The sequence below is a fragment of the Telmatherina bonti genome, assembly GCF_933228915.1.
Source record: "Telmatherina bonti genome assembly, chromosome: 11".
Classification (NCBI taxonomy): domain Eukaryota; kingdom Metazoa; phylum Chordata; class Actinopteri; order Atheriniformes; family Telmatherinidae; genus Telmatherina; species Telmatherina bonti.
This window is the reverse complement of record NC_136629.1, coordinates 15347234-15361790: the sequence shown is the minus strand read 5'-3', so window position 1 is coordinate 15361790 and position 14557 is coordinate 15347234. Positions and strand designations below refer to the sequence as shown.

The window sequence follows — 14557 nt, the reverse complement described above, 5'->3', positions numbered from 1 at the left end:
TTTGCGGCCATTTTAGCTCAGAAAGCTAAAAAAAAACAACTAAATTGTTCATTAAAGCTTCAGGTGTCTGCATTTGTTGTTTTATTGTAAATGTAAAGTGCAAAACCAGTGATCAGAGCCTTATCTGATTTACTTTAAATGATGCAATGCTAATTTTGCATGATACTGTTTCGGAAACACATCTTTCTCTTAGAAGAAGCGGATGTTTTCTTCTCTGCATGACAATAAAGAAATCAAAGCTGATAGGGAGGAAAAAAAATCCAAGCTTTGATTGTAATCTCATTTCTTGAAAGATTCTGACAGGTATAATATTCAATGCGTCCTGCAACGTCATTACCATGGAACCCAGGATGTAGTACACTGGAGATGTCTGTTTCCCTTGTATTGGCAGACTGAGAAGAAATGCTGTATGCGGCTTCCTTCCTGCCTCGTTGTGAAGAACCACACAAACCCTGATCTGACATCATCGTGCAACCTGCTCTCAGACGTTTGGCTTTGTTACACTCATTAGCAGTTGCTTACAATGCACACAGCATCTTTAATTTAACTTTCATTTTCTCCGTCAACCTCAGAGCCACCTGGGATTTTACCTTCCAGCTGCATTCTGCTCATCTGAATCTGTTTTTTCTTGCCACAGCAGTTCAATTCTCCAGTGTTAAGCAGCTTGTTTATGGATTGTTTAAAGAGGGCAAAGATGCAAAAGCGCAGATTGACACTGACGTTATATCCAGACATTTACCTTGGCAGTTATTTTATTGTGTTATGTTGAATTCAGAAGTAAAATACCAGTTTCTTTTCTTTTCTTTTGCTTAATTTCATTGGTTATGGGAGTAAGACAACATAAGACATCAGTGGAGTACATGTCTTCTGTTATGATAAAGCAATGTCTTTGGTTGCATTAAGTCTCCAGCTGTTATTTGTTGTTGATTTGTCCAATTTAGCATTAAATTTTTTTTTGTCTAAATATATTTGTGTGTCCTTTGACGTTGAAACGCTCCTCAACTGAGTCCAGAGAGTCTTTTTTTACACCGTTTCCTGGTGATTGCTGTCTTGGCGACAGACACCAAACAGTAATATAACCAGATAGTCACAGACTACATAGATAGAGTATCTCACATGATATTAGCATTTTATAATTCAGTATCTTTTCCAATGCAACACATTATTCCAGTCATTTTTTTTACTTTAAACCCCTCCCCGCTCCAAAAATAAAGAGTGAATCTGTATCTTGTTCCCCACACCGTGTCCAGTGTGTTTGTTGTAATGAAGAATTAAACTCCATCTTTCCTGCAACATTTTGGCCACATCCTGGAGCTGGTTTGCTGAGCAACACATATGTAAAACACACATGAGCAACACGTATGTAAAACAACATATATGAGCAACACAAATGTCAAACAACATATATGTAAAACCAGTCCTCTGTGGTTAATGGTATTTTACACTTTTACCCATCTGTCTTGTATACAGTGTACGTTCCTCTGTTCTTTATCCAGGTGTAGAAATGAAATCCTTCTCCCAGTTTCATATTTAGATGCATTGCACAACATTGCAGTCACTTTACTGAACTCCTCAGAGAGATCTAAGATCTAGTGAACCCAGTGACCGGCAGTAAAGCTGTCCCTTGGCTTTTGTTCCATAAACTCAGCTAAACTTTTCTCCATTTAGAAATTGCCCGTGTAAGTTTGTTGGTCCCGTACTTATTGAGTCAGACTTAAACAAGTACACACATGACGAACAGTATTACACCATCATATCCAGGTAACTGCCAAGAGGACAGAACATCCATACATAATGTACTGAAATATTTCATCAAGATATTTCACTTCTGCAAAGAGCAGCATTGCTTTAGGGCTTAGCGGAGAGCTCTTACAATGGCAACCCTGTGTGACTTTTATCTGTGCACGTGCAATGTGTTCTCGGTCTGTGTGCTCTGGCTTGCTGTGGTTGAATAGTGACGCTCATTGTAGACGCTCCCTGCAAAGTATCTTATTTAGTATTTCCTACCCATGTCCTGGAAAAGGCAAGCTAAACCTGTTTAGCCACCTATTTCCAGTAATGCCCCTCCTCTGCTGCTCTGTCTCCTCCTTCCCTCAGCTTCCCTCCTTCACCACTCCCTCCTCCTTTTGCAGACTGCAAACTCTTGACAACAACACCACACTGTTGCACTCCACCTGAATGAAAGTACTGTTATCTCACAAATTCAGGGAGGAGTTACAGCACAGCAGGGCCTGTTGTCAGTGTGAAGGGTAGCCTATGACTGAAAACAGAAGAAGATTGTAATATTCATCCACTTACCCATTTCTCTGATAAATATTTGTGAACAATGTTATTTCTGATTGTTTTTTTTATGTACACCATGTTATTATGCAGCGTACAAGACTTTAAGATAGTAAACTTTCACCTATTTTAGCGTCTATGGCAATACTGAAGTAATATCCTGAATGTCCAACCCACAAATGTTAGTCTACTAAGTCAGTCTCCAGTTCCACTTTTTTCTGAAAGAGCTCAACAATGCCCAAACACTTTCCACCGAGTCAAGATAAAGAATGGTTATTACTTCCACGTTCTGCTCCTACAATTTGCAAACTTCCTGCAGCACATTTTAATTATAGGTATTATACCTGATGTGTTGCTAAAATGCCTTCCCGTGCAAGACTTAACTCATAGGGAAAATCCCTGCTCTCAGCTTTCACTGAATATTTGACCAGTCATTAAATATCCCCATGTTGCAGGGTCTTCAAACATTTTACATGGACTCAGTGTACAAAGCAATCATTTCTAAATTTGTGTTTGCTGATTCAAAGAGAAGCAGAAGTAGAATAAGCTGAAGTAACAATAACTATAAACAGAGTTGACCTTTTTGGCTTTGGGTTACAGAATTGAAAGGACTGTACCGTCTGGTGTAACGTTCAAATCAAATGCACCCAACACCTTATCAAAGTCTGCACAGCGACTCTTTCATTTTAATCAGAAGTGTTGGAGCAGAGAAACACCTAAAACCTGCAGGAATGTGTCCCTCAGTGACTGATTTATACTAGCCTATAAATGGAAATAGGCTATAATATGAATAAATATTTGTTTATTTATTTATTTATTTTGTTTGTTTGTTTGTTTAATTTGTTTATCCATTCATATTTATACTTCATCATCCATAATCACACGTCAACTTTGAAAAGGAGTGTGATAAAGTCAAAGAAATTATTACTTCTTTAAGTAGAAAAGTATGGGGAAATAAGCGTAGCTGTGATTTCATTGCCCAGAGGAAATCATTTATGTCCAAATTAAAGCAATTTTTTAAGTTGTCTTGTGAGCAATTGTCTCTCTGCACCGACAGATTTATGTAGCTAACAGCAAACTAGAGTTTACTAGACATTAGTATCATACTTTCAGACAAGCCTTTTTACAGATTTCCGTTATGTTTTCTGTGATAATTTAATTGTCATATAAAATGTAGACGACTCTGAATATTACCAAGATTTAATAATAATCAGTTCTTTTAAAAGCAAACAGACCTAGCTTGTAGGCTTTTAGCATATCATGTGTTAGCTTCACTGTCTATGATTAGCTTATTCAATCAGTTGTGTTAAAGCTACCAAGCTTAGTTTAGTCCAAAACATGTTACGTTGACAACTTCTAAAATTGTTAACATCTTCTTTTAACTTGGTGTACTTAAGGATTAGGCCCAAATTGTTGCATTTTTTAATGACATTGTTGGCTTATAGTGAAGCTTGTTAGCTTGTTAACCATTGCATTAAAAGCTAAGCTGAGTTGTTTCTGATAAACAAAGACTGAATCCAGCACCTTATAAAAGCTATAAAACTAAATATAAAATACTTTATATTTGACTTATTTCTTTCAAACTTTGATTTGTTCCTCTTAGTTGGCTGTCTTTTTAATTATCAATTGTTGGACTCTTAGTTACAACAATACTCTCATAGTTACCATGCTTGTGTTTACATGACATACTGCTCTGCTGTTGTCTCTGACTCTTAGGTCTTTTTCTGTACCCTCTTTTCTGAATAGCTACCGCACAATCATGCCAACATATTGTAATAAAAACACAACGTCTAAGTAGTTTTTGTACTGTACTATCCTCCAATATTTTACCCCTGACAGTTCCACTTTTGTAAAAGCGTCTGTCTTCCTCCTCTAGCATGTTTGCAATGCTCCAACACACACACACACACACACAGACACACACACACAGACACCAAAGGAAGCGGGAACCAATGTTTTAAAAAGTACCCACATCACTTTCAGGCCAATCCAACGTGCTGCCCAGCAAAAACACACAGAAACACTGGAACTTCAGGGCTACAGAAGGAATGCCATGTTAGAGGTCTGGTTGGGTCAGAATCGTCTTTGTATTTGCTCTGAAACAGAAAGAAATAAGGACGCTGGGGAAAACTTTGGGAACTTTAAATTATTTTCCAACTTTTTCTGATCATCATTACCAGGCCCATGCAGAGACCACTAAAGGGGAAAGTGCTGAAAGTCAAGAAAGGTCACATTAAACCTGATTTTAAAAGATTGCGTGTGAGACAGGAATCTGGTAACTTGTTATAGTTGCAATGTGCTTCATGTGTGTAACACAATGTACTTCCTTACAGGCCGCTGCAACACAGACAGATTTTATTCTGACATGGACATCACAGCTACAAACCAGATACAAACTAAAGAGGGGAAACGAATGGGGGATGGTCATGGCAGGAAAAAGTCAAACTAAATCCTTAATTTAAAAAAAACAACAACATGTTTTTATTGGACTTATACTAGTTGAGATTAAACTCTCACCTAATGTAGACACTTTTAAATCCAGGTTAAAAAACATTTCTTTCCTTGTGCATGACATCTGCACAATAACTTTTCATTAATTTTGCTTTAAATTATTTTCACATCATTTATTATTTTATTGTGATTTTGCTATTTGTTGTTGTCTTTTATGCTTTTATACACCATCTGGGATTCTTGTAATGTTTCATGTAAAGCACTTTGAATTGTCCTGTACGTTAAAGGTGCTGTATAAATAAACTTGCCTTGCCAACTTTAACAAAGCGCAGACTGAATGAATGAAGCAGCCTGGAGACTGTGCTTTGGTGTGCTCACAGAGCAGACTGCAGAGATGGAGATAGTCCCGGATCCTTCCCAATGCCACTGTAGCAGCTAACTCTAACAAAAACTACAGACATGATAAAGAACTCACCGTGTTATATGTGTGTGTGTGTGTGTGTGTGTGTGTGTGTGTGTGTGTGTGTGTGTGTGTGTGTGTGTGTGTGTGTGTGTTCTAGTATCTATTGAGCATCTTTCAACTATCTGCCACGCACAGCTTTTTATTTTTTCTTGCTGAATTTTCTTTCTGGGCATCGTTGCACTAAAGGATAAAATATAACGACTAATAATAACAAATGAATTAATAAATTTGTAATAAACGCAATTTGGAGCAAAAAGCAATTCTTTAGAGTTAGTTACTTTTCCCAAAAAGTAACTAAGTTAGTATTAGAAATACAGAATTATTAAACTAACTACTGAGGAGAGTGGATTTTGTTAGGCTACTTCTTTTTAAATTATTTTTATTTTCAAATATGTTTGTTTTAACCAAACTTCAAATTAATTTTTTGTCCCACTGTTCAACAGAAAAGTGCTCTAATTTGTCCAGGACCAATTTGTTTGTTTGTTTTTTCTTCTCTCTTTAACTAAATTAAATAGATAAATTTAAAAAAAAACAGTGTCTTATATCACTAAATTCTATTTTTTGCATATTTTCAGTTATTGTTCCTTTTATAAGTCTCCAGTTATTTGAGATACTGATGTAAATTAATTCTTTTCTTTAATGAAAGCGCATGAATACATATGAGCACAACTGTAAGTTACCTAATGGCATTTAGTTTAACAACATAATACCCATCACTGATGAACACACAAGCATTGCATGGTACTGGTACTAACCATAGCCTTTCACTGATGCACTGCTGAACACTTACTGGCTGCATGACACACCAAATCCATCTGGGCACCAAGTTCAAAAAGTAAGAAAAACACACATAATAGTTGTTGCTTTTATTTAGCAAGTTCTGACATAAACACACCTTAGTCTTGCAGAATCCCTAAAACAACTTAGACTTAATTTATTAAACCTTCTGATTCTTTGTCTTCACTAATTTATTTGACTGTTCTGAAAGATAGACTGAGGACAACTGCTGTCTGGTTTCTGGTCTGCTCTGCTGCAGCTTGCTGTCTTCTTTTTGGATTCACGACAGACTGCAGACCAACACAAAAGGTGCATGTTCACCCCCACTGTTACATCACGCCCTACAGCATTCCCATTGCTCTGTAGCTTTGCATGGAGCAACACATGATGGAGGAAGGTCATTTAGTATAAACTACTGATAAAAAATAACTGTTCTCGTAAAAGGCCACAGGAAGCCTGCAAACAAATAAATAAATAAATAATGATGCTTGAGAAAAGGGTAATTTAAGATCAAGCCCCTTTAGATCCCTTTCAGATTCATGGATTTCATGTTTGGCTGTCAGTCTAAAAAGTTCAAGGTTTTGACAGACATTTTGTCTTTGACTGATGTCCGCAGCTGTTTGAACAGACGGACACTTTAGTAGCAAATAAGATGTCAATTCTGAACAAATCGATGCTGTTTGCGTCTGTCTCCAGTCTTTACACCAAACATGTCCCAGCAAAACATGTGTCTCTCTTGTTACGCTAATGTCATCATGGTGTTTCCTTCGATCTATTCACCAACTCCTTCAGGATGCCTTGTTGTGGTTTTGTGAAATACTTTCTAACATGCCTGTGACTCCATGCAAGACAGAAAATAAACACTTTTCCCAAAATGGTATGAAAGAATCTGGTGGATGTCCCAACTCCAGTGAAGTCTTTAGGAAAGGCAGCTGTTACAAAGCTGCATATCTCTGCAGACAAGCTGTAAAATCCAGCAATTACATTTCAATGTCATATGTGTGTGTCTGCTCGTTTGTCATTCTGTGACTCATTTCTATAGGTGTGCATAAATGTAATAATATGTCACCGCTTCTGACCCTTGAACGTGTTACGTGACAAAATGTTACAGCTGTGAAGTGTGAAACCTAAACACAAGGACCAATCTTCAGATGAGCATCCTCCCACACTCTTCACCTTTGGCCTAGGATCCTGCCGCCATCATGTCACCAGTGATCGTGTCTGACTCTCCCACCTACACTGAGGGGATGACACAGACATCCTCTGCTTTACAACCCCCGGAGAGTGTAATACGATAGGTCTGTATAACTCTCTGACACCCCCCACATAACACTTGACATCACAGGACTCCCTCCTAAAGCCACACATACACCTCTGTACAAACCCTATGTGCTCAGGAACAGCTTTCCTCACGCTCACAGCAGTGTAATCAGAAGCCACCCCCTTGCTTACCAAACTACAAGACATACTGACGTTAGTGACAGCGCATGAACTCTCAGAGAGAAGTGTTTGCTGCCACAGAAGATCCACCAGCAGCGTTAAGTCAAATTCCAGAGCTGATCTGTCAGCAATAAAACAAAAATAAATCTAAGTTTTCAAAAGCACTCTGCTCCACAAACAATCCCCTGTAAGAATGTATGTTTCTTCCTCAGAAAGGATCTTCAGAAAAGATTCATTCTCAGATCTTTATGCCTTTATGGTAAAGTGCTGACAGCAAGACTTGTACCAGGTTGCCATCTGCTACGGGTGAGTAGGTTTTCATGCTGCTTCACAGACAAATTATCTCTCACATTTCACTATTAATCTTCCTCATTCAGGCTTAACAAGTGGGTGGGGTAAAATTGAAACGTCTGTCTGGACATTATTTGTATTTTCATAAAATTTAATAAGCTTTGTTAAAATTACTAAATATTAGATGGTAAGATACTACAGGATGAATGCGTTGTTTATGTTAAAATGTCATTTAAAGGGGAGGGTCCCTTTCTATTTGTATTGTTAGGTGGCTTTAGTCGTCTGTATTGTTTTATGAGTTATTGCGCCCTCCGGTGGACAGAAATGGAACTGTCTTAGAGAGCAGACTATACTAGTCGAGTACCGAGTTAATGGCTTTTAAACGTAAAAAGAAAGATAAACTGAAATATAAAGCTTTGGCTTTTATTATCATTACCAATATTATAAGTTAAATGCGACTTCTGTCGTTTTTAGACAGTTTTGTTGCATAATTTACTTTCCGTGACGGTGTTTAGTTGTTGTCTTGGTCACATCGGTGGCGCATTTAGGTGATGATGGGATATATTTGGAATGGTTGATATTCCCTTTATATCTGCGTAAAGTATAAGTGTCACGAAAGTAGAGCCGTGGCACGACAAATTACACGCAATAAATATAATACAGTGCAAGTAATTTATATATCTTGTCAACATATTATGACTCGTGTATCGTGTAAACATTAGTTGAAAATTCAGATACAGAAAATTACGACGAGCAAGAGAAGGCAGCGCGAGGCACGGTCGGAGGACGGGCTTCGCAGCATTATTATTTTTTTAAATTTTATTTAAAGTGCATATTTATTTTACCATGGATTCACAACCCCCTCCGAAACCGTGGGAAAGGCGGATTCCGGGAGCTATGAGTGCGCCTATAAATTACAGGTTGGTTGCAGACATATGATTGTTGTTTGCGACTGGTTTTAATTTGTTGCTAACTGGCTAGCCAATGCTAAAGTTGTTGCAGAAGCTCGAGGGGCCTTTTGACACGCGAGAAACTGTGTCCAGAAAAGGTTGTTATAATATTAGGAGTAATAAATCTTTATTAATGCATGCTATAGATGAATAAACTGCTAAAATGACTTATTTAACGAGGATTCACCCGACTGTATAAATGGCTACAAGCTAGCCAGCGAAGTCCAACAAGGCCCGATGGAAGATTGTATAAGCACAAGTTGTTTTGTTTTTTGTTTGTTTGTTTGTTTTTTGTTTTTTTTTTAAAGTTTACTTGTTTTTTTCTAATCTTTTTTTCTTTTTTACTAATTAAAATGACACATTGTCATTTACCAGTGGTCCTGAGGTTCAGCTTTCATGTTAAAACTGTTTATTGTAAATGTATCATCCTGCATTAGACCTCTTTTTTTCATCAAACATATTAAAACTGATATTTTTCCCATTCTCAAAGGTCTAAATGAACTAAATATACCAGTTATTTTGATCTTGGACCTTGGCTATACCTGCCTCAAGAGCCATGTAGTTTTATTGTTGACGTTTTTCAAAGACAATGCAAAATTCGGGATATTATGTCCTTGTTTTCATTGTAGCTTCCCAGATGTTGATGCTAAGGTCCCTGCATGACTTCTCTCATCATCTTCACAGGTCCACAGACTTTGTTCCAGTCCCAGGCCCCTCAACTCCTGTGGCTCCCCCAGTCCTGACCAGGATGGCTCCTCCAGTGCCTCCTCGCCCTGTCCAGCAGTCCTACCGTCCATCTTACAGCTCCTTCACCTCATCTTACAGCCCCTATGGAAGCTCCATCTATGGTGGCTACAGCCCCTATAGCTATGGTGGTGGTGGCTACGGCCTGGGAGGGTACAGCCGCTTCTCCCATGCAGAAGAAATAGCCCCCAGCCGGTTTGTGCAGCAGGCAGAGGAAAGCAGCCGTGGGGCCTTCCAGTCAATCGAGAGCATCGTCCAGGCCTTTGCTTCAGTCAGCATGATGCTGGACGCCACCTTCTCCGCTGTGTATAACAGTTTCCGAGCTGTGTTGGATGTAGCCAACCATCTGACAAGGCTCCGCGCTCACCTCACCAGAGTTTTGTCAGCATTTGCTCTGGTGCGCACACTACGCTACCTTTACAGACGGTTGCAGCGCCTGCTGGGGAGGGTATCGGATGCAGATGTTGAAGACTTGTGGGCAGACAGTACTAGTGATGCTGTGGCTCCCAGAGGCTTCGGAGCAGGAAACGAGGACCAGAGCGTTAAGTCCTGGCCAATCTTCCTGTTCTTTGCTGTGGTCCTGGGTGGACCGTACCTCATCTGGAAGCTGCTGAGCTCCAGCCGAGGCTCTGAAGAAAGTGGTAAGGCTTACTTAGTATTGTCACAAATCAGCTTTTTTTATTTAAAGAAGCTTCACTTCTCAGGATGTGATAGTTGTAGTGTATGCACATAGTGTAGTCTTAATAAGTTACTCCTTTATTAAGCTTCTTTTATGTAGAACAAAATATATATTCTGCATAGTTTAGAGTAGTTCAGAAAGCTTGCATTAGTAGGTTCATGCATGAGACTAAATGTTCTGTTCAAGGCCTGTTTCAGCTTCGACTGTTGTTATCTTCGAGCTGGCCGCTGTTTTGACCAGTGCTGCCAGGCAAAGGTTATTTGTGTTTGTAAAGATCGCTGTAACACCCTGAGCAGAGCTCTCGAGACCTCTCGCTTGCAACAACTGGGCATTGTCAATAAACTGGACAGAGCACGGTTGATTTCTAGATTTATTTCTCATCAGAAAATAGTAAAGTCAAAGACTTTCACAAGACCGTAACAAACAAAAACTGTTTTGAAAATGATTTGATGTAAGAAGTTGTCACCAGTCGCAGCCGACAGACTGGCGTCCATGCTCCAGATTAAATGTTATTGTGATCAATATCAGTATCGAGGGCAGCTTGTTTGTTGTAAATTGTTTCTCCAAACACAAGTGAGAGATGTAATCTGTGTGTCCCATCTTCTACTCCCAGTTAGTAGCAGTAAAAGTATTCTGTTTCTCTGTGTAGCAACTAACTGGGCCAGTGGGGAGGATGACCATGTTGTGGCCAGAGCCGAGTATAATTTTTCTGCTGCTTCTGAGGAGGAGATTTCTCTTCGAGCTGGAGACATGCTGAACCTCGCTCCTAAAGGTGAGAGCTCTTTTTTTTTTTTTTTTTGTCCCCTTGTTGTAGGGCTGGGCGATATGACCTTTTAGTAATATCCCAATACTTTTATGGCATGTCACGATATACGATATATATCTCGATACTTACCTTAGCCCTGAATGAATGCTTTGGTGCATACAATCACATCAGTAAGATGATTTTGTGTCTCCATTAAAACATAATTGTTCATACTGCATGAAGATATGCAGATTTTAAACATTCATGCCAAAAGGATGAAATTGTAACAAAGCAAATTGATCAAAACCGTATTAATTGAACAGTTAAAGCAGCGGCAGAAACATGTCATTTTAAATTTGCGGTACTACGACCTTTGGTGGCGACTCTTTTGTGACATACTTTGCATACGACAGTTGTTTGGTCAACATCCTCTCTCCGGTATCCAAACCACCGCCAGATTAAGGATCCTGTTGTGGTGACCCACATTAAGACTAGAGACATTCATCAGTGAGAAGGCCTTTACTTTGAAGGAGCGGGGGTGGTTTTAAGGTTTCCGGGTTAAAGCTTGTGTTGTTGTGTTGTGGTTCTGAATGCTAGCCGCTGTACTGTTTCTGCACTTTTTATGTGGAATATAAACAGACCCGACTTCACCTACGTCTCCGGTCTCTCTGTTACGCTCACTCCACACTGTACTATTTTTCTTTGGAACAAATTCTTCCTCCTCCATTTTTTAGTAACTCACGCTGCTACTGCTGCCGGAGTTCTCTGCTAGAAAAGCTGCTACACGCTCTCATGACGTAGCATGTAGCTCACGTTATGTATGTAACTAGGTGCGCTTGCTTTAACTCTCTGTGCAAAGCAGGGCAGAGTGGAAGAGGGAGAAAACCCCGCAGCTAAAAACAACTGCGTGACAACAGGCTACTCGAATGTGACAAATATAGGCATTTTCTGTATCCCACAGGGGACTCGCCATGATATCTCCAGTAGATTCGATATGTCGCCCAGCCCTACCCTGCAGTGATTATTTTATTCATAACAGCCTCGAGTATCACATTTTATTCTCCGCCATGTTTCAGATCAGCAGCCCCGGGTCCGTGGCTGGCTGCTGGCCAGCGTGGACGGTCAGACCCCTGGACTTGTCCCAGCCAACTACGTCAAGATCCTTGGCAAGCGGAGGGGTCGTAAGCATGCAGAGACGGAGAGGCTTGCTCCGGTCCAGCAGGGGAACACACACACTCCCCAAACAGCCGCTGCTGCTCATCCACGGTCCACCTCAGCCCCAGATCTCCCCACAGCCTCCACCTCCAGCTCTGCAGAGCAGCTGCTGGAGTCTCTGTACGGTGAAACACCATCTTCCCTCAGTCTGGGAACATCCAGCTCCAGCACGGTGCTAAACATCCCTGAAAAGACTGATCTGTGATGACAGTGATCAGCTTCGCCTCTTTAACTGTGGAGCTCGTAATCAGCAGATAGTTTGTGTTTGGACAGTAACACCAAGGGTCTGATTAAAAACGCATCTGAACCTTCTGTTAGGATGAAAAAGGTTTTTAACAACATGTTCACTGTGTGTCTGTCATCTTCACCTTCCTGTTGTCAGACTAGTCAGAGAGAAACCAGCTGAGTTTGTTTTTTCTTAACGTCACGCTGTGAATGCTCCGACGGGATAAGAGTGACTGTGTTTTGTTTGACAATGTGATTATGTGTGGCGTTTGCCTCCACCTGAAGGCTGCTTTGTCTTCTGTGTTGCTTTCTGACAACGAAATCATTCAGAATTAGAGGTTTAACTTTGCACATTTTTTCAATGATTTATTAGACACAATAGGTAAATATGTAAATATTTAATATAAATATTTTGAAAATAAATAATTTTAAAATAGTTTTTTGTCCGTTGTGGTGTTCAGTAAAGGATCATGAAAATAAATTTAGATTCTATTAAAGTTCTATTGTTTAAGCCAGGATACACAAGAGAAAGGGGGTTGTTGGAGCAGATCTACGTTTTATGGACCATTATGATTTCTAATGAATAAATAAACTTAATCCTAAAAAGATTGTCAGGACAGATGTCGCACATGAGGTACCCAGAGAAACCTGTGCTAAGCTCTGACTTAACAAATCCAGTTTCACCTGAAATATGGAAGGAAATTTAAGTACAAAAATATAAAGAAAAGACACAAAACAGAGATCTTATATCATGTAAGACCAGCACTACAGTCACCGATGTGCAAAGACACAAATAATTCACAATAATGCGAGAGAAAACAAAGAAATGGACAGCAGAGGAGAGAGAGCAGACCGTGCAAAACAGAATAACCTTTTAATTACTGAAGTTATTTTTAAAAAAGGAACAAAAGAAATATTGGAACAAAAAGTACAATTTAATAATAAAAATGAACAAATACATAAAAGTGAATAAAACGGAATCACTAGATATAAATAAAGGTTTGATTTCAAGACGACACATTTGCAAAACTAGAAAAGCTCTCGCAGGTCAGACCTTCACCAAGCAGCTAATTTCCACCCAAACAGTGATTTTCAGTCCTACGTTCATCTACATGGACACACTGTTAGATTACCAGATTCACTGATAATGAATCCAGTGTGTGGTTATATTCTGGTGTTCGCTGCTGTTTTTTTAAAATCTTAATTTGTTCTCTTGCAGTGATAAAAATTCTAGTTTTTCCTGTTCTGGATCGTTTTATCCAGAATTAGATCATCTCTCAATGATAAATAAAACTTCCTGGATCCAAATGGTGATCCAGTTTTCTCCCAACATTTAATGAGACTCTAAGTTAGACCAAGATTCATTTTCAGAAAAAAAGAAATAAAAATAAAGAAAACCTGTCCAGTAGTTTTTGTATTTTGCTAACAGACAGATAAACAATGGGAAAAAAAACATAACATCCACCAACTACTTGGCAGAAGCAATAAGAAGACAATAAAATAAATTAAAGCTGCAAGCGGCATCCATCGGGTCCTCGCCTCATGCCGAACCGTCCACGCAAACGTGTCACAAAGCTTCCAGGTGCGTTTAAAAGTCAACGGCTTGACTCCTAAACTAATTTGTTAAAAAACAATGCACAGTGTTAAATAGGTGTGACCGCCAAGATGGCGGACACCCGGTTGCTATGGCAACAGGTGCTTAGTTTTGGTGCACATTGCATGAATTTGTGCAAAGATATAAGCAAACCGTGTTTCATGGCGATAAGGTTTTTTTTCCAAGATGGCGGACACTCAGTTGCCATGGTAATATGTGCTTAGTTGAGTTTTTTGCTTGTCTAGGGTTGATACACGTGTGTGCCGAATTTCGTAGCCCTAGGACCCTAATAAAAAACAAAACATAACCACATTTTCTGAAGTGATCAGAAGAGATAAATCAGACTCAAACAGTTCGACTGATGGAGGCCAAAACTTTGACAAGAAAACACATTAAAGACTCAGCAAAACAAACAGATAAGAGAGACAGAAAAAAGCTAAATTTGTACTAAAAACAGACATGTAAAAGAGAAGTGAAAGTGGATCTCTGCAGGTTTTTTTTTTTTTTTTTTTTTTTATTTATTTTTTTTTTTAACTCCCAGTGTTTTACTTGAAAGATGGTTCCTGTAAGATTCAGCCAGTGGGGGAAACTGGAGTTTTACAGCTTTAACTGGGAGATCAGACCGGCTAGGTTTAGATTTCAGGTCCAATATTAGTGTCAGTTTTTCTATTTGTCATCTTGAAAAATCTCAATTCATACCTTT

General features: G+C 39.2%; 1 protein-coding gene across 1 annotated transcript; it reads left to right on the top strand.

Annotated features, from left to right (window-relative positions):
* The first annotated feature begins 8437 nt into the window (after positions 1–8437).
* On the top strand, positions 8438–12687 carry pex13 (peroxisomal biogenesis factor 13). The gene is made up of 4 exons (XM_079248412.1): positions 8438–8622; positions 9337–10037; positions 10725–10847; positions 11897–12687. The coding sequence occupies exons 1-4, from the start codon at positions 8549–8551 to the stop codon at positions 12238–12240; spliced, it is 1242 nt and encodes a 413-aa protein (XP_079104538.1). The 5' UTR covers positions 8438–8548; the 3' UTR covers positions 12241–12687.
* The last annotated feature ends 1870 nt before the right edge of the window (positions 12688–14557 follow it).

Bases quoted from the DNA above. Each gene is read 5' to 3' on its own strand.
- pex13 (XM_079248412.1), top strand. From the start codon at position 8,549: ATGGATTCACAACCCCCTCCGAAACCGTGGGAAAGGCGGATTCCGGGA. The intron at 10,038-10,724 runs GTAAGGCTTACT...TTCTCTGTGTAG, and splicing joins CCGAGGCTCTGAAGAAAGTG to CAACTAACTGGGCCAGTGGG. The intron at 10,848-11,896 runs GTGAGAGCTCTT...GCCATGTTTCAG, and splicing joins GCTGAACCTCGCTCCTAAAG to ATCAGCAGCCCCGGGTCCGT.